This window comes from Acanthaster planci, linkage group LG12 (genome assembly GCF_054643075.1).
Source record: "Acanthaster planci isolate LZ-2023a linkage group LG12, COTS_SCS, whole genome shotgun sequence".
NCBI classification, from domain to species: Eukaryota; Metazoa; Echinodermata; class Asteroidea; order Valvatida; family Acanthasteridae; genus Acanthaster; species Acanthaster planci.
The window spans coordinates 5,545,586-5,566,091 of NC_141788.1; the positions used below are offsets into that span (position 1 = coordinate 5,545,586).

General features: G+C 44.8%; 1 protein-coding gene across 1 annotated transcript; it reads right to left on the reverse strand.

The window, feature by feature from the left end:
* Window positions 1-14,191: 14,191 nt before the first annotated feature.
* Window positions 14,192-20,276, reverse strand: LOC110984375 (uncharacterized). The gene is made up of 3 exons (XM_087144552.1): window positions 18,097-20,276; window positions 16,190-17,878; window positions 14,192-16,017 (listed from the first exon to the last, which is right to left on the reverse strand). Exons 1-3 carry the CDS (start codon window positions 19,755-19,757, stop codon window positions 15,681-15,683), a joined length of 3,687 nt encoding a protein of 1,228 aa, XP_087000678.1. The 5' UTR covers window positions 19,758-20,276; the 3' UTR covers window positions 14,192-15,680.
* Window positions 20,277-20,506: the final 230 nt, after the last annotated feature.

Genomic DNA, 20,506 nt, shown 5'->3' on the forward strand with positions numbered 1-20,506 from the left:
AGCCCATACCGCACAAATCTTTTAATTTTGGAATCATTCGCCACTTTGTTTTATGCACGAATAACGGGGGAGGATTCAGTGTTTTTCCAACACCACTTGGAGAAAGTGTTGGGCTATCCCCAACAAGCAGCTGCACAATTTGTCTTACTTATTAAATGGTTAATCCCCCTTCAAAGAGGAATTAGAGAAACTTAAGCAAAAACATTTGTCATACAACGTTAGTTACTCCTGAGCCCATTCTGTACTTGACAAACGACATTTTCCTGAAATACTTTGACGCAGAGTCAAAATGATTGAACTAGTGGCCTGTCAATAAATAAATGCCTCCTAAATATCGGGATACACGAGTGCAAAAGATGCAAAGGCCATTGCTGCTGGATGATCCCTGAGATCTTCATACATGCCACTCGTTCTCTACAGAACTTCTTCTCTGGCAAAAAAGATTCACGCGGTTAGCTAACAGAAACCTTCGTCTCGTCTTTTTTTATTTAGTGGAGTGACCCCCCCCCCATTCCAACCCCCTTCGGCGCGTCTAGTTCGCCTAGCCTGGCCGACCAAAACCCTATCTCAAACTCCTAGTTACAAAACTATCCAGTTGGTGCCGATTCCATCCGTTCCGTCGCTTATATACCATTCTATTTTTCGATCTAGATTTCGGTCAGCTCTGCCACCTGTTGTGGACTCTACCACATTACTTATTGTGTCACTTCCAGCATGTTCCAATAATTACTAGTAGGCACGCAACAACCGCTCGGACAATTTGGGATAACACGTCATTTCCGTTACAGTTGCCCGGAAACTCGGGAAAATGTCGTGGCTTTTTTATTTGAACAAAGATTTTAGTAATGAAAGGAAGAATCATATACTCTCTCTCTGCGCACGGGTGTATGAGCCCCGAGCTGGGCCAAGAGAGGGCGCAATTTTCCGAGAGAGGCCCTTGCGGTGGGAAACTACACTTTGCTGGTTCACAAATAACTGTGCTCGCGTCGCGCATCGCTATACGAGCACTCCCCACCAACGTGGCTCTCTTCAACCGATGAGGGGGTGTTTCTGCTCAAGGTGAAAGCATGTAGGTTTTCCGTTGGGGACAGGACAGGTCACATTTCTTTAAGTGGAGCCCGCCTCCAAATACGCTTCCGAAACTGAAAGAAGAAGATGTAACTTTCTTATTCCGGCTTTAATGTGGCCAAATTTGACACGTTAGTATTTTAATATTGAATGTTTGTATCTTTAATACCCTCTAAGGGCTGAATCCTACGCAGTGCACAGGGAGGAATAAAACATTGTCAAAATTACTCTCTGAAGAGAGGCTCCAGAAGTACATGGTTCTGCGTGACCTTTGGACTCGCAAATCTGAGTAAAATTACCGCTTGGGACTCTTTTTGAAACAATAACAATGGAGTGGCGTCAACCTGCAAAGGAAGGGGTACTCCAGTAGCAGCCTCCCCCCCCGCACGCACACACCTGTAGATACACCAGTCCAGCCCTCTGCCGCCTTATCAGCATCCTCCCACATATGGAACAAGATATGAGACTTAGAGAACCCCCCCCCGCTTTGTGTTGGTCATTGTCTCACTAGAATCTGAGGAATTATTTTCAGACATCTAGGGGGATGTGTAAGGTAACAATAGTCTAGAGTGTGTGTAGCGATTGGACATGTTGGGGGGGGGGTACCCCACGGCCTCATTTTTTGCTGGATACATGCCCCTCAGCCCACACAATCATGAACACCGTGAATCACTGATCTGTCTTTGCGGGAAGCGGTTACCAATTTCCAGATGGGCTTCTTCAAGGGTGCGAAGAGCCGGAAATACCAGATCATCATATTCGGCGCATCTCTACCTCGATATTTCCGCGATGGGCACCTTGATGGGTGCATCGTATAATGCTCCATTTCCCTCGTTATCTTGAGCCGATGACAGTTTCTGCCATAAAGGCTGCGGAAGCGATGGTGAGAGGGTGCGCGCATTTTACCTTCTTGTTTTGAAAAGAACTACTCCCTATACTTTTGACCCGAACTCCAGAAACGTATTTACTCCCTACCCCAGCTTTCGAAGCAGCCCCCATTGTTGGTTTATGCTTGGAAGAACAGTAGGCCTAATAACAAACTGCTTTTGAAATCGTCACTGATCTTGAGGAAATAGCAGGATACTCATAAGACACACAAATAGGCCTCCACCGGTAATAAAGAACAAGGACTTCCATGAAATCATTCCTTCACAATGCATTGATTGGGATGTTAGTTGCACACCCTCATTTATAATTCATAATTTAACACCTTTGGTGTTAAATTGTAAAAACAATGTTAAATTATTTATCCAAACTATACAGTGAACAGTAGAAGACTATTTTGTAAAAAGTCTCAAAGGTGCCTTATTTAGTGCTCCCATCCCACTACTTCATATTTGACCTGGGTGTTTTGCGAAAGCTTGTCACAGACTTATTAAAAACGGCTTTGCTGTTGTTCCCAAATCTAAGTCGCTCGTGGTTTTTCTATTTGCGTCAGCGCAAGTACCACCACTGCCTCCATTTGCAACCTGAAACTCCGAAGTGAACGGTAGCGTTGCTTGGGATGGGCGCATTGTTTTCAAATGATACAATGCTGTTTGTTGTCTCCAAGTTCTGTGCGTGTCGATTGGGTGGGGGGCACCAGAAGTTGGGCCACCGTGCCTCTAGCGGCAGGGTCGGTTCAAACCACAGCGGAGAGCACCTTTTGCAATCAACGTCTGGGTACCGTAATGGTGACGGCACCCGACTAAACATGAAACCATGGGCGGAAACAGTTAAATACAAAAGTGTGCATAAAATGGTGTTCAGTGGAACGATGTCGCGATGAGTGATGCAAACAAGAGATTTCGGATGGTAACACATTGATGGTGACTGAAAAGGTGACTGTGAAAAGTCTTTTACATGCGTGCTGCCAGTTGTGTTTCTGTTCGGTATTTGTCAAAGAGAAAGTTGTTCTTTTTGTGTGCAAAATAAAGTAGCCCTGGCGGATTAGGTGGCAGTTGGTAAACGGTTTTTTAAATGGCGCCACTCCTGAAATTGCGATCTGGCGCCTTCTCACCTTGGTCTACAGGTATTTCACCCATGGACATTATGTCTATGATTTCACCCCTCATTTTATTCGTCAGTGTTGTTTTTATTTTCTTGAAACTTAAAAGAAGATTGTAGTTTATCCATGCATAGCATTCGTACTTTTGTTAATCGCCGCCACAGGAAATATTTTAAGATGGAGCTGAGCCCAGTATCCCCTCAAGGAAAATCCCAACGCAAGAGGCGATTATCCAGCATTTCCCGAAAGGATGACACAACGAGCAGGTAATTTATCTCGACACTGCGCAGGCGCGATCTCGTGAGTCAGCCATGGTGCAGATTCGTCACACCACACCGTCTTTCCGCAAAGAGCTTCACCAATTTGGTGCACAATGTAGCTTGCGTCTGAAAAAAATAATATGCTTGGGAAGTTTAGGTATATGTACTTTGGTCGGGGGGGGGGCTGTATCTTCTGCTTGTGCTGCGAGTTTATGAAAGCCAGCAGCACCGGCGGCGGAACGATTTCAAAGTGGGGAGGGGGCAGTTGTTAGACCATCAGGCATCAGCCATTAATAGGTTAATCCATTATGCCCCACCCAATTATAGGACTTGCAAAAGTGAGCCCCTTGGCCCCCCTTTTCTATCTGTGAGGATTGTGAAAAGATATGAACGAACTGTTGACTTGAAACGTGGATGAAGGTGCAGGACCCTAGAACTTAAGACAGGAAAAAAATAATACTCATAATCTCCATTAATTTTGTTATAAAACTAAGCGAAAATTCTGTCGATTGCATTAAGATATCAAGCCAGAATTCATCTGAAACCAGTCACGAATTACTTCACTGGCTGGTGACCCCACTTTGTTCATAGCAGCCGATAGAGGATTTTCAGTCACGTGAGTTTTGACGGCTAGCGTTCAATCTTCACAGTTGTGCGCAGAAACGCGTGCACCTTCGAAGTCTCTCCTCATTCTGGCATACGTGAAACTGCCAATGGAAATACACAGATTCGAAAATGCACACGCCTCCACGGACATGGTACGCTTCCTGAAACGCCTTTGCCCGTCATGTTACGTCACGTGAAACATCTGGGTAAACATGTTCAGCACACTGCTGTACGAGAACAGAATACATGATCATCTCACATTGGCAACCTTTGACATATTAGGCAAGGCTTCGGTACTGAAGAGATATTATTTTGTCGAGTGCTAATAATGCAGGTACAAATGTATACGTAGGCGTACTTTATACCAAATTTCAACTTCAGAGTTTCTTATTCGTGCATGCATATCACCACCATTTCCCCTTCCAAAATTTTGAATGCGGATTTGTCGCATTTAATAGACTTAAAAACCGACCGTTAACCCAGTGTGACATTGCTTACACCGAGCAACTGTTGTTGTGTTAAGCAATTTGATTTCTTTGGCATCAACTCTCGAGTGATTTACCGCTAGCTACGCTCAGCGTTTCCAACCGCGCCACCTTTACAGCCCTTGCAAGCAAACCGACTGCGTAAAGACGACACTTTTGGCGAAACCGTGTTGCTTAATGAAATCGCTCAGTATATCGATCACAAAATGGTGATTGCAAAATTCGTCACTCCCAAAGCTGGTGGCTTGATGATGGAGGGATCTCTCTCTCTCCTTTAAAGGAAACATCCGTTCTGACTGCTGCGCGGGAGCGCCTCCAACGGTGGCCCCCCTACATGACCGCTTGGTGAGCTGTATTGCATGTCGGGAATGGGTTCCGTCCGCACCGGCTGATGGTATCAGCTGCAGCCGGGACATACCAGTGACGCCAGTAGGCCAGCCACTACGGAAACGATCGATTTAACGCCGACGATATAGGGGACCCTCTCTCGGAAATTCCTGATTTAGGCGATGCGTCAAGCGGCATTAAAAGATCAGGGCGGGGATGCGCCGTGCCAAACCGACACTTTGTTGACAAATTATTAGTTTAGGTACTTTTCTTTTATGTTATTTTTTGTTCCGCAAAAACAGCGAGCGCACTCGAGGCTCAAGGATAAAGTGCAAGCTCTGAAGGTCATCTTGGCCCGGGAGTCACAAGGTCTGGAGGGGGAGGGAAGGCAGTGTCAACACGGAAAGGATGAGGGGTAGAACATCAACGCCTTGACATCTCGAAGAGAGCTAATAATAAGTGTTCATTAGGCTCTGGAGATCTCAACAAGTTTACACCTTCTCATTCTCAGTAGAGAATTAACATCGTTGATTCGAATTCAATAACAGCAAAACAGATTTAAATTAGTGTTGTATATTTGAGTCCATCACAAGTCCCTGTGAGTCTCTGTAAGTCCATCGCAAGTCATTCAGTCTTAACCAATTCACAAGCCATTCGAATGAGCTGTGACAAAAGCATTCTTTTTTCAATGTTCACCTTCATGCTTAAGACTGGTCTTGTGGAAGGACTTGTGACTGGACATGTGAAGAGACTTGTGTTGGACTCGAATACAACACTGATTTAAACGGAGAATAAATCTAGAATAGACTTAAACAAAGAGAAGTTTTTTTCTGATAAAATAAAGTAGTGAGAAGCTTTAAGCGTTCCCATGTATGTTATTATTTCTTTTAATCATACTGATCCAACCATTGCGGCGCGCCGTCCTGAACAAATTCCCCCATAGCAAACCGTTGCTCGTAAAACTGTTGTCGCTGACCCTGATCCAGGGAAGTAATCAATGTAAGTTTGGGCACGCAAGGGCTAGAACTGGAAATAGACATAGCTTTCCAACCGAAGACTAATTTGTTAGTTAACATTGTCTTAATCTAATTTTCCATTGTACTTCCTACCCATTGTGAAAGTCTTCACAGTTAATGTAAGTCTGACGATTTATTTTCTAAGAACAATGCTAAGTTGTTGAGAAATTAATTTGCTAACTGTTGAATTAGCTGCAATATCCAAAACATTCCCCTTGACCTCTTCTCTTGTTTTTGGAGGCGTATCGCTGTAGTCGGTCGGGAAATTCTGCAAATTAACAAATAAAACTCCTGGAGTCTTCTCCACCTCAGATTGTCACAATCCAATCAAACAGTTACATAAATTCCCAAATTTGATAACTGGCCTAATATCCCCTCAGGAATTTGTCGGTTCCCTCTCAAAATCAGAGGCTCAAAGTGATATCTTCCCTTCCGGAAGTCCTTCATGGTAATCAGATAATCTTTATTTATCACAGAATAATTAAGAAAAGATAGAGTTTAAGTAACCTTGAAGGGCCGGTGTCTTGTCCTACATTATCAAGTGCAATGGGCAGGCGCCTGGAAGGCACGCGAATTGCTCCATCTCGTGTAGATGAGAAATATTGGCGGAAGTATTCGTTTACGGCATGCAGCTTACAACCACACTGGGCTTCGAGTTTATTCACGATCCACCAAGTGTATCCAATGTGGACATGTTCATTGTCGTCAAAAACTTCCCAAAGTAATTATGTCTTTCCCCTCGATTGTGCAAGAGACCGTCCCACTTTGGCTCCACTTGTGGAAGAAGGGCACCAATCTTTTCTTTAAACAATTTTCCTTCCAATTAAGTTAAAGTGATAGCTTCCTTGCGGTTTTCGATTCCCACACGGCAGCCGGCAGCCGTGACAATAACGTGTGAGGTCACTTGGACCATGCTTAGACCTTCTGAGATACCACCTGGTCTTACGCGCTCTCCCTCGGAGACAAATTTTTGCACCTGGACGGGACATGAGGTCATCCTAAGATGACCTCATTCCGTGCCCCCCGAGAGAATCAGTCATCAAATTTAATGGCTTAAAATACGCCTATAATTTATTTGGGACAAACCTCAGACACGGAATTGAGTCAAGGCTTCTAATGGTTTATTTCTCAGGACAAAATCCAAAACTCAAAGTCTCTGACAATTCGGATTGCAGAAAACAAACGCAGCGAGTACATAAACAACTGTACCACCCAAGCACACCAAAGTTGCTTCCAACGATTCTGAGACTCTTCCCTCTTTACACAGAATGTCCGTTTGTCCCAAGCAGTTTCAGTGAGTTTACCTGGGTGAAATTAGGCACAACAGGATTCCCCAGCTCTATAACCGACAGAAAAAATGACATTATCGGGTTTGGTTTCGACTGGAAAGTAATGTCTGCATTGCCATGCCCTAGGAACAATAACAAGAACTTCCCTCCAGAGTGACCCCAGTAAAAACGATGCAGTGGTTATCTAGGGAGGGTAGGGTTCTTTTTACATTTTTTAAATTGCATTTTAGATGAATCCAAAGTGGTGACACCTCGGGACGGTATACTACCACCTTTCTCGAAGGGTGGGGTCCAAGATTCTTCTCCGGATAAACAAACATTGGAGTGCTGTTTTAGAAAAAAAATCCAATGTGCCACTCCATCCAAAACGAACCCTTGACGAGAGTTCAAAATTGTTGCTTTCAGACAAGCCAGACGACTTTCCTGTTGGTCACCACCGGAGGGAGAAACTTGAAGGCAGCAAACTGACAGCGGCGTGCCCAATGAAATATTAGAGGAGCAACGAGATTTCTTGAAATAATTTCTAAAATTCTGATGTGTATTTTTAATGCAGTTCTTGGTGCTCCTTTGTTCCCCTATTTAATGTTATTTCCATTTGAATAAGAGGAGTAGACAATTTCACAAAATATATTCCCGAGCTAAATCAGTCAAGAACCCTTTAAAGGCTCCCGTACAATGCTGCAAGCCACGAAGTTTGCTCCTTCCCATTCCAAAAACCATTCTCCCTCAATTTGACCAAATGAAAAGATTTCGACCCACTGCAAAATCATCAAAATTGGTGTAAATATTGCTTTGCTGATATTGCAAACTAAAAGTGATAAGGGTTTGGAAGATTTTGAGTTTTCGAAAGATTTTATCTTCCCGATGTTGCTCTTGCCTATTATCTTCGATGGTTAGAAGATCGTGAAGGGAATTAATTCCATCATTTCCAGACGCAACGGAGTGCAAAACGATACAAATCAACGCCATAAATAGAAAATTAATAAACCACAATCCCCGCAGGTGCTGAAAATATTTTTTCGGATGTCTATCAGCTTGGCTTACACGACTGTGAGAGTCACTGCAAAATATGAGTGGACCCGAACCTCAGTGCTGCGGAATCAAGTTGTAGTGAATCACTCCCCCGATTGGAATTATCGGTTTCCTCCGTGGTATACCCCGTTGGTTATCGCCGTGACTCACTCATACGACTTGAGCTCCAGGGTCTTGAGAAAACCACACTGTTGCAACGTGTTCTCCCTGGTGCTAACGACGTCTTAGGAAAAGCTGTCATTTATCGCCACCCGTGCGAGAGTCACCTGTGGAGGTGATCATTCCATAATAACCTTTACTCAAACCGGTGTCTACCAAAACATTTGAGCCTTCAATCTGCGGGAAAAATTTCAGCTTGATTTCTTGCAGTTCATCTTTCCCTGGAGCACTTTTTAAGTGAAAAGGCAATTGTTCAGTCAAAATATTACCACTACTAACAGTAATTCATGACAAAAAGTCGACGGTATATGAAACTTGAGGTGAGGTCACATGTGCCTTTCTAAAGCACATGCACTTTAAGGCCTGAGTCCGGGTGAGTCAGCGCGTATTAAACAGCGCCCCCTCGAGTATGTGCCTTCTTTCGCAGCAGGTTTAGGCTGCATACATTTTGTCGACGACTGCTCACCGAAATTCCATTCTGTCTGAGCCGCGGAGCAGCTGGACCGCGCTTACCACACTATACTCCCGTTTGTTTGGTGAAGGTATTTTTGCGTCAACATGGGTTAGTGAGAAACAGTGAACAGTAAAATAGGCCACGGCGTGTTTCCGCAGGCCCATTAGAACGTTGCAAAAGAAATTGACTGGAAGGAAATTAAAACAAAACCGTCTCAGCCATGTTTGATTTGTTTAACATCCAGTGAACCTAAGGTGTTCGTTGGTCAGTGACCGCTAGTCGCCCTCTCTCCCATCAAAGGGCTGGAAATGACACCTCCGCCGTTAACTTCGTGTACACGAACCAGAGCAAAGAACAACCAGACAGAAACAAAATAAGTTTCCCCGCCCCGAGCGATCTTAAATTGACGGCTTGGGAGCAGAACCGTACCCACTTCAAATGATGGGTAGTATAGCCCCTGGGCACCGTCGGTCTTGAATCTGTCATGGTGAACCAATTTGTACCAATTTGTGTACGTCCCACAAATTTCCAATTGCCTATATCCCCCTAGTTCGCTGTGTATACTGTTGTTGGGTTATGCGAGTAAATGTTTAACCAGTTTACTGGTATGATGAAATTTAAAGACAAGTTTAATTAAGTACAATTCAATCAGTACAACACCTTCAGCGAGCATGAGCGTCCTTTGTTACATCATGTTGTAGTAGTGGGCGGAAGTTCAAAATGAAGCAACCAGTAGATAAGGATTGTATTGCTTGCTGCCACCAAGCGTTCGAAGTCTCTTTGGTGATATTATTCTCTATTCTGGTTCGCACACTAAGAGGTAGGCCTACGTCTGTTTTTTAAAGAGAGATTTTTATTACTGTAGCCTAGGTACCCGCATGGAGACGTGCAATCATTTCTGTATTTTAATGTCTTGCATCTGGTTGCGTCACTTGTTCGTTATATGTCGCTTTAGTGACATAACACTTTTCTGGCCCACTGTAAAATCTAGAGTTCACTTGTCGGAGCGTATAAATAAAGTTCGTTTTTTGTAGGTTCCTTTACGCGAAACGTGGTATCGTTTGGTGGTTGGCAATGTCTTATTCCCATCGTATAAAATGTTGCTCGTGACATAGCTTACATGAAATACTGGCGTAATGCGGGTCCAAAAATGAGGGGTGCTGGACCAGTGTACAGTTTAATGATATGAAATTGCTTATACGCTCTCAGGATTGTTCCATTGGAATGCGGTGATGAGACGGTTCCCATTAACATCCGCTCGCTTCCAGCACCCGATGGACGTGGTTCATCAAACCGACCGCTGGCCGTCTGGGCATGATCCTGCCTCGTTTCTCAGTTATCAACGCTGACCATTTTGCCCTCGCTGCCGCACGCAAAACCCTCTTCTCCTAATCCCGTCATGGGGAAATCAGCTGCGGTTTCTACAATTATTGATCCAGGTAGGGGGCCCTAACGAGAAACCTCCGGCTCAACGTCCCAATCGAAGTACGCATGTAACATCCGCTGACCACTGATTTCAAGATATTATGTTCATCTCCAGAGTAGAAGGTGATTCCGGAGACCGAGCGAAGGCTAATATGCTTTTGCTAGATCAACCATTATCTTATTCAAGATTATTGTTTCTGGAAAATAAGGCGTCACCCGTTTGGACTAATTTGTCCAGTTTGGTTCAGTTTAATTTGGTTTTATTGGTTGGGTGTAGTTTATTTGATCTAGTTTACTTTGATATAGTTTGACTGGGTTTAGTTTGGTTTGGTTAGGCTTGGTTTGGGTTGGAATGGCTTGACCCTGCTCACGAGCAGCGAGCTTGAAAAGGTAAACTGAGTGGCTCTGCGGATCTTTTCTAGGTAACCATCTTGATGTCAGTCCTTTTCCCACCGTGAAAAGGGTATTGAAATAAGCAAACGAGCATCTTTTGTTATTGAATTCACCTCCAAGACTGGTCAAGACATTTATTTGTAATACACTTAATTGAGCATGAATCACAATACCTAATTCATACAACTTCGGTGTAAAAATAGAATAACATAAAGAATGTAAATAGTATAAAAACATGGAAAGACACAGTCATAAGGAAACCGCATATTTGTAGGGCTGCCATGGGTGTGTCTCTCCATTTTGGAAGGAAAAAGGGACAAGAAGAAGTGAGTCCATCTGAAAAAAGTAAGGTTTCACGAGTAAAATAATGATACCACGCGTATAAGTATACGTTGTTGGTATTATTATCATTATCATTATCCAAGATCTAAATTTAAATGCCTGCCTGTTATGGGTAATATACTTGCATTGTAAGGGTCTGTGATACGCGGAACTTTCATTTCCTCTTTAATGTTGGAAATTAAACTGTTTCTGTTTTGAATAATTATACGGAACTCTAAAAGCATATTTTAAACATTTAAAATTTTCCGTTTTTTTCCTGACAAGTGAGAGTGCTGTTGTCGTGATATCATTTGACGAGCACATTGTTCACTTTCAGATTTTGTTTATTCTGCGATATTTCTGTTCAAATTGTAAATTCAATACTAATCTCAAAATTATTAACAAAACGTGCTTACTGTCATATATACAAAAGCAACGAATCACCGCCAAAAATATATGCAAAATCCTGGCACATGATAGTTTTGAAAAGCTATGACACTGCCGTTTCTGTCCAAAGTGACATCATATTTTGGCTCATATAGGCAAAATCATATTAGTGTAAAAAATTAAAAATAGGACCGAGATATCCTGGAATGGTAAACACGAAAACTGAAATAGGGTTAAATGTAACACCAAGGTGACTTGACAAGAACTATACATTAAAATGGGGCCTTTAAATAACACACAGGTATATCGCGCACTTTCAGCTGTCCCGTGAGAGTGACTATGTATCACATCGTGAGTCAGCCACTGGCTCCAGATTGATTCATTCCCCACGTGTGCCTTAAATCTCTCACCAGAAATCTCTCCCTGGCGCTAAAGAGTGTGAGGCAGTATACTTTGTCTGTACTTATTTCGGGGTAAATGGTTTGTTCACTTTGCGAAATGCGTATCAAACAGACGTGGGTCGTCATTAGAATGCATTGAGTACCACGTCTTGCGCACGTGTTATTTTATACTGATCTGTCTTCGTGGTCGTGAACAAATAAATAACGCATGCGCCTGTAGTAGCCTTCCGCTAGCGGCTCCTGGCATTTCCCATAAACGCGAGTATTATTGCCAGCCGCAGCCGAGTAATGACTCGGCCTTTCTCTGCTTAATTCGACCTAGGCATACTTCAGCCCTATTGCGGGAGTATAATTGCTGCTGTTTGGCTGTGACCGCACTACCCAGTCTGCGCTGTCAGCGCAGAAAACAGGCGAAGACCTGCAAACACTTGCTGCAATTCTGGTTAAAAAGAAAAGAAAGAAGTAGAATTTCAATATAAGCTGATGAAGGCTGCAGTTCAGGTGAAAATGTGAAAACTACAATTTCAATTTGAACCACGTAACAGCTTTGCGCTCTCTCATTGTACAGTTCCAGGCGCGTAATTACACGCATCTCGTCAGCGTATTGCTTTCAATGAATGTAATCTCAATAATAATTGATTTGACTGAAAAGTAAAACGCCCACAAATGAATTGATACCTTAGAACCCTTTAAGTAGCAGGCTTGTAGAGAATTAGCAAGTATCTTTTTAACCGAGAACAGCTGATTAGATAGGCCATCAGTGTTTTACTTGAGTTGTAGGACTGGTCAGGCGTGGGTCACAGTTAGCCATGTGCCAGACGAAACTTCCGGGTCAAAGGACAAGCTTGTTTGGGAGCAAACTCCGCTCGCTTGATAAGCGGCGCAAATTTAAAAAGTGAACGCAAGGGCCTAATGTTACTTTAGCTTGGTCATTACAGAACAAACACAGCCTTGGTACAAAATATCGTGTTGTAGACTACACAGGCTTTTCCCCCAAATCCCCCAGGGTTAGTCGAGAGGCCATTGAGGAAATTCGAATTTCTGGTGAGGAAAGTGCAGCAGCATGTGTGGCGAGCTGATGATTGGTAAGTCGGGCGCTGGAATTCAGCCCAACTTGACTTCGAGACACGTTGGGCGAGTTTTAAGGTCACGGACCAGCACTTTCAATTAGTTATCATCCGCTAAAATGCTAAGGCCCGCAAGACGTGAGAGGATCTTGGACGGCCGTCGCTGGTGATATTGCTCTTTCTTCAAAGGATTCAAAGAAGGGAAACGTTGGTATGTTGCGCCACAACTTGCCATAGCAGAGCAAAATGGTTCAAATAGTTCGTATCGTATCATTAGCACGAACAGATCCAACATTACTTTGGAATCATTGGAAAATGCAAAAAGTCCCACACCCGCCCTTGGATCACCCGTCATACAGTAAGCATTTCCATGTAGAGCCCCAAAAGCAAGATGCCGTTCCTACACGTGATTGAAACCGAATGGCATTGTAGTTGGCAATGTCCCCCTGAAGCCATTTCTTCAAAACAGAAGCTGGTTTGGACTTACGTCACAGGTGTCACACTCAATTGCGTCAGACAAGTACGCCATCTTTTGGTGAATGCAACAACACAGCACTGGAAGTCAAGTCAAAATAGTTCACATCAATTAGGTAGGCCTACCTATAATTTGAGCTCCCCCACCTTGTAATTATAAATAAACCAAAGTGACTCAAATGGTGCCGTTGTTTTCTGCTCGACCATTATTAAGTTTCCTGTTCAGCCTACAGGGTTGCTGGAACCTTTATCTTTGTTACCATAGGCCTGCATGCGAAGGCGTAGTGGAAAATTAGAAACAACATGAAATTTCTGAAAGTGTGAGATGAATTGAAATGAAGCGTAACATAACAGAAAAAAACGTATTCGCCAAAAAGTCAAGAGAAATGTTGAGGAAATTCGGGCGGGACTTTACTGGATGGGTTCCAAGGCCAGCACAGTCTGGTTGCATTCCCAGCACTGGCAGGAAGCACTAGTCGCGCCGATTACTCAACCCTAGAGCTGCCGAGACAGCGTGATCGTCTGTCCCGGGTCATGTTGACCCCCTTTTCAACTTTGAATCTCACACTCTGGAGCATTGGTATGGGGCCAGGTGATCATGAGACGGTACCTTAATCGGCTGGGAATTAGCTGTGTTTGGACGAGCCGTTAGGCGGATTAGGCCCTATGTTTACCTACTGAATACTGCAAGCAACGTCGCTCCCGATGACACACGTTAACAATACGGTGACAGGTCGTACCTAGCCTAGTAGTTTATGAGGGGCCATATGATGTGAGATCCAAGTGCAGAAATTATCTGATGGGGGATTACCTAAATGTAAAGAAACAAGTAGTATTATGGAACTAATAACTCTTTCAGCACAACAAAATACTCTAGTACTTAGGTACTTCGATTTGACAAGATATAAATGAATCAGAACTAATAAAAACATCTTTGAGACTTAAGTAACTCTGAAGAAAAGACGATTTACCTTTCGAGAGGTGGAGAAATTGACCAAACATCACTTGATTAAAAAAAATAGTCAATCAAAAATTTCTTGTTTGTAAAAATTCGGTAATAAGCTTTGTTTGTAGTAACTTTTTGTATGGCGTATGGCAGAAAAAGCAGAAAACGCAATTTTGGTTTATTCATTTTACCACTCCTAGGACAATCGAGATGTTATTAATGATCGCTGGGTGGCAGCAGACAAGTCCGTTTGTCTCCGCGGTCATAGTTACTCAGCGCACGCGTGCATCCACGTCATCAAACATCCCAGGTGCTCGTTCACGTGAAAATGGTCAAAGTCACCCTTCAGCCCAAGACTGGCCACAAATCAAAATAACAGGGTCTCTGTCGCACACCCGGTCAACACCCCCTCATTGGATACATGAAATATCGCGTATTTTCGATTGTCAGCCGACCAAAGAATGAATTGGAAATGCGAATGACCAGGCACCAAGCATGGTAATAAATTAATGGTCAAAATCAGCAGAAAAACTTCCTCTAACTAGGCAACTGACGTGGGCCAATTAGCCGCAGATTCAAGAGACCAGACAGCCTGCGCAGCAGTCCCAAAGTGCAGGCACAGTGAGGCCAGGTGAGCTGAGGGCAGGCTTCTTCTTACATCGGGGACGGAAACCGTCGCTGTCTGCACCTGATCACCAAGACACCAGGGTGTCGAGAAGTGGGTCAGGGGGAAGCGGCCACATTTAGCCAAGCGATATCCGGTTGCCGTCTGCACGGATGCCGCGTACTACTTGGTATCACTCGAAGAATTTCAGGATAACATTTCCTAAGACACTTCAGGTCGCTGACCCAGATTCAACAAGAAAATCCCTCTGGGATCAGGTATCATTTTTTGTAAATTTTAAACTAAACTAAACTTGCGTTCAACTTCTCTTTTTGCTTCTCGAAGACGCACGTCTACACGGAATCTGCTGGAAACAAAACCAACTTATGACAAAATTCACATCCTTTATTGAGACAGTTGCGAAGACTAAATTACAACAATATTAATATGCTGTTTAAAAAGGACATTGTCGCAACACAGCCGCTCCTTAAAAAGCAAACGGAGAAGAGTATTTAAAAACCGAACGTTTCGGCTCACAAGGCACTGCTTCAAGTGCATTTAGGTCAGAAGAAAGGGCAAATCAGTCGAAACCGTTAGCAATTTGAATCTTTCATTTGTCGCTGCTGCAGTCCTTTAGTAAAGGAGCAAACCTCAACGACCAGCTCGAATCTTGCCAGACATACCAAGACGTGTGTTGAACCACAGACATTGTTACATTATTACTGCAGGTGTGACGATAATGAAACCAAGGTGCGACCGAAAACCTTGGCTGTAGTCGGCAGTGACAAACGTATCTACGGGAAGTGGTTACAGCCATGGTTGCAAGCTAAAAACAGACGAATGTAGTCAAAGGCTGAAGTGTATCCAGACTGATACCGCGCACATGGTGTTTACTGTTGCTCTTTGTGCCTAGATTTGGAAAAAACTTCAGCCCTCTGTAGACCGATTCCAGATTTTTGTGTTTCATTTGACGGGCCGCCTAGCAAGCACTGAATGCAAGGGTCATCAGTATTGCAAATATCGCAACACTGACACCGAGGAGGATCTCGATCAGCAAGCTTGCAGTCTCAGGGGATATTTCGAGACCTAAGGTGCCTATGATGCATACGGGATCACTTGGCATGGACGTGGTGTCTGAAAGTGTCGGCCTAGGCTTTGCCACGGTCGCCAGTAACTCTGACCAGAAGCGCAGCTTGTGTTTCCAACCGTCGTCAACACCTGAGCGGGCTTCCGGGCACGGGTCCACTGAAAGATAGCAAAGTTCTGATCGCTCAAAGTGAGGCCAGGCAAACACAGACTTTGGAACTCCCGCAGATCTAGTAAAAGAAGCGAAAAATAGGGAGACAAGATTACAAACAAACACAAAATCTCTCTCAAGAACAGTCATGCATCGCACTTTAGTGGTAGCAAGATCCAAAGTAAAAGGACTCTTATTAATTTGCACGATGACTGAGTCATTGATCTTGGAGAATAGATTAACCGTCTGACCCTTTGTGGACGAAGTTGGACAGCAAGTACATCAGTTCGAGGGTTGTTTTCTTATCCTTGAGCCTGTACGACTTCTGGGACTCGCCTTGAGGTTGAGAGCTGTACGGTTCTCCAAACAGGAACTGGAGATCGTCCCCGAAAGCCGCGCCGGCCCAGTGTGGGAGTCCTGCTTGGTAGCGATCCATCGGAATGTGGTCGAAAGTGTATAGATGGACTGGCGTTTCTGTGGATGCGTGGTGGAGGGCTGCTTGGAGAGTTGGAGCTACCGTCAAGTAGTCGTGTAGAAACCTCCTGAAGGCACCTCGGGTCGAACAGTTCTTATCCTCTGGCTTGTGCCGCCCATTGTCCAGGTACTCCGTTGTGAGGGCCAGCGAAGCCACGTCGGGGTTTGGGAGGGATTCCTTGCAGATAGTTCCAATCAACTGCTCCACTTCTTCCTCAGTAGGACATCTGGTTGGATCTTCGAGAAAAGAGGCTGCAAGTGCTGCCTGCTCATCCTGCACTATTCCAAAGATAAACTCGACGTCTTGGAACATTCCAGACTGAAGAATCTCACTAGGAGACTCCTTCAAAATGTTTCCATCAACGACGATTGGAAACGGAAAACTAAAAGATAACTCTGGTGTGTTATCAACCAAATCTGCAGCGGGCCTGTGACGTAGACATTCAACCATCGCCTCCGACTTCTCTGTGGTACAGCCCACTTTCTCGGCAAGAGCTTTTGCTCGATCCAGAGGAGCAGACTGGACAGGATTCTGCATGTATGGACTCAGGACCGTCCCACTCAAGGAAACGGCACGCTTGATGAGTCCACGTGTTGTTTCGTCCGTCATGACAAGCAGGTGTGCCAGGATGGAGCCAGCACCGTGTCCAAGGAGGGTCACCTGAGTTGGATCTCCTCCGAAGCTTCCAATGAACTTGTTAACCCACTGCAGCACAGCGAGCGCATCATAGAGACCATAATTACCGGGAGACACCACATCTTCGGTGCTGAGAAACCCCAGCGGACCGAGGCGATAGTTGAAAGACACCACGACAGCTTCGGACATAGAAGCCAGTAGATTTGCCTCATAAACAGAGGAAGTCCCTGACTTCAAGTCTCCAGAATGGACCATGACCACAACAGGCAACGTGGTATCATCTTCACCATCCACCGGGGCGTAGACATTCAGAGTCAGGCAATCCTCTGATGTTGTATTAAAGCCAATTCGCGCCATCCAAGGATCTTTCGTGGTATTTTGTGGGCAAGCTGCTGGTACCTTCCCCCTCAAATCGAGGGGTTTCTCCCCCAACGAGGAAGCTGGCTTCGGGGGCTTAAATCGCAAGCCACCAACAGGAGGTTCAGCGTAAGGAATCCCCATAAAACAAGCCACCTGTAGACCACCCATGGCATGGTCTGATAACCTTACCTCGCCAACCACAGTACCCAGCATTTCGCCATTTCTGTTCGTCACCTCTACCGTCCTGGTACGGTTGTGTTTGCTCACGTTCAAGCTCGGCATCGGTACATCTAGAGAACATTTATTAGGGTCAGACGGGTCAATGATGCGAGGCAGGTAGTCCAGCCAAGCAGCTACCTGTCCTGCCTGTAGACGCCGCCTTCTATCAATATCTGGTTGCAAGATGATGTATGACTCGTTTGCCAGGTCGTAAAGTGGCCAGTAAGGAATGCCGTCTTCGTTTGGATTTCTGGAAAAAAAGAACAAAGGACAGCCTTAGCTAAAGTGGGGTATATACATCAATAACATTAACCGATTCGGCAGTCGTACATACATTCCTAATCATTGGTAAAAATAATAACTAGTACAGCTGTATTTAATCTGGGAACAAGCAAGTGGAAAATGTCTTTCAAACACGTCTACAAAAAGAAGGGGAAAGTATAAGGAACCACATCATGAACGGCTTACCCATTCCTGGCAAAATTTGCCCAGTACCTCAATATCAGTGAACTGAGGTTCCCTTTCTCGGTTCCTGGACTATCTCGAAGATGATCACCGAAGACGTAAGGCACCTCTGCACCGTGGCCAGCCCCTGTTATGATATCTGGTTCTGACGAGGGTTCGTCTTCGGGTCTGTAGGGGAAGAAGTAGAGGTAAGTACTGCCTCTTGAGGTTAGGTTTGCCTTGACATGGAGATTCACGTTGTTCAAGCACGGGGCCGTGTAGAGGACATCAGCAAAGGCGTCTAAGATGGCCCCTCTGTTGAGCCGCCCGTCCGAGGATCCTTGCTCGGAAGTGTAGTAAAATGCCACCTCATCAGCAGCTTCTCGTGCGTTGGTACACTTGCAAAAAGTAGATACCAAAAGCTCCTCTATGATAGCTGACACCTGCTCGTATGATTCGATGGATGAGGGGATCTTGTCTGAGGACTGTGCCAGGGTTCCTTCGTTGCTGTTCACCCCCGTCAGAAAGTCGTACTGCCCCAAATGGCCGGCAGTCAGAACGTTGGGGATGTAGTCCGGGAAAAACTCGCCGTCAATGGTCGGGTAGAAAGGAGAGAAATCGACAAACTCGACTGGAAGTTGGTTCGACGCCTCCGCGAGATTTTTGGCACTTACTCTGCGCACACAGTCCACCAGATGTGTAGAGTACATTGAGTCGCTGCAGCCGAGGAGGTCAGCCAGTTGACGAGAACGCATAGCGGCAGTCTCAGGAGAGTTCACTGCTGAATCGTCCGTCGCGCCACTCTGTGATATCGCCCGCTTAAACAAAGTCCGATTGTTCACCGGAGTGGCTGTCTGCATTGCAACCCCCTTGCCACCGGCTGAGAGGCCGAACAAGGTTATCCTCTCAGAATCGCCTCCAAAACTCGCAATGTTGTCTTTGACCCAAATGATGGCCAGCCGCTGGTCCCACAGACCATAGTTACCCGGTGCAGCATCGTCGCCGGTGCTGAAAAAACCGAACACGCCAAGCCGGTAGTTGAGTGTCACCACTAGGACTCGTCCTACCTCGGCTAGGACGCTTCCGTCGGTGTTCGACCCGGTCCCAGTCACAAAGCCTCCCCCGTGAATCCAAACCATGACCGGCAGGGGTCCCTCATCGGCCACCACTGCGTCTGGTACGAAGATATTCAACGTCAGGCAGTCCTCGGATTGCGAAACCGTCGGGGGTTGAGCACTGAGAGTCCGGTACATGCCCTGGCCAAATAGGCCCGGGATGCATATGGGGCCGTATTCGGTAGCGTCTAAAGCAGTCCCGTTACTTAGCCAAGGCCGTTTGGGCTGTGGTTTGGCAAAGCGTAGTTGGCCTATCGGAGCCTCTGCGTACGGTATCCCCTTGTAAATGGACAAAACTGGCTTTGAATCCGGACCAAAACGTGTAACACCAACAACATCACCAAGACCGGTTATACTGATGCGTGTTGTAGTAGTGTTCAGTGCGTATGACACTCTTATAAAAAAGAAACAGGTCAAAAATGACCGTATTAGCAATACAATTTTAGCCAACGCCATTTTGTCAGTACATGCACTCAAAAGTGATATCAATGAAATGTGTATTACGTATTGTGTGTTGTTACGGTCGCTGAACCTAGCGACCTCAGCCTTGCACGAATAGGGGAAATGCATTTAATTATTTAGATGTACGCTTACAACGTATAGTAGCCTTCTGTTGGTAGTTTGTATTAAGATGGGTCATTCCATGAGGCTAAGGCACAATTTCTGACAGTGTCCTTGTTACATGGGTAACTTTTACCGTCAGTCATGACCTGTAGGGTAGGTCATTTACTCCGTAAAAATAACACACACCTTTGTGTTCATCCTCGCAAAATGTATAACACTGTCAATTTGGAATGCACGTGCAGGGAAATAGCTGTTCGTTTTTACGGAACCCATGTAAAAATTGACACCGTCACAAATTGTGCCCCAACCTCATGGAATGACCAGATACAGATCTGCCTGAACCTATTCCTTATCATTAGCCCTTTGTAAAGTTCATAAGTGGTATGCAAACAACAGATTCACATTCGCGCAATGGTAAGGATGTACTTGTACAAGGAATCTGTCATTTGTAACCACGATCATTTAGATAACCTCAAGCCTCTGTGTGGCTATAGTCTTAGAATAAAAGCTCATCTGCTCCATCCCAACAACTAATTGCTGCCAAGCAAACAGGTTTTCAGAGCATAAATCTTAGCTGAAGGTTATGCACTATGTTTACATTGCTTGCGGTTACATATATTATTCTTACGTCGCTTTTACTTCCCAATTAAATGTATTAAGCGCGTGGTTCTTATTTTAGGAGTTAGATACGAACGTGGACTCAGATCAGTTGTGTAACAACCATTGCTCTGTTTACTCTGTTGATGGCCGGTTCT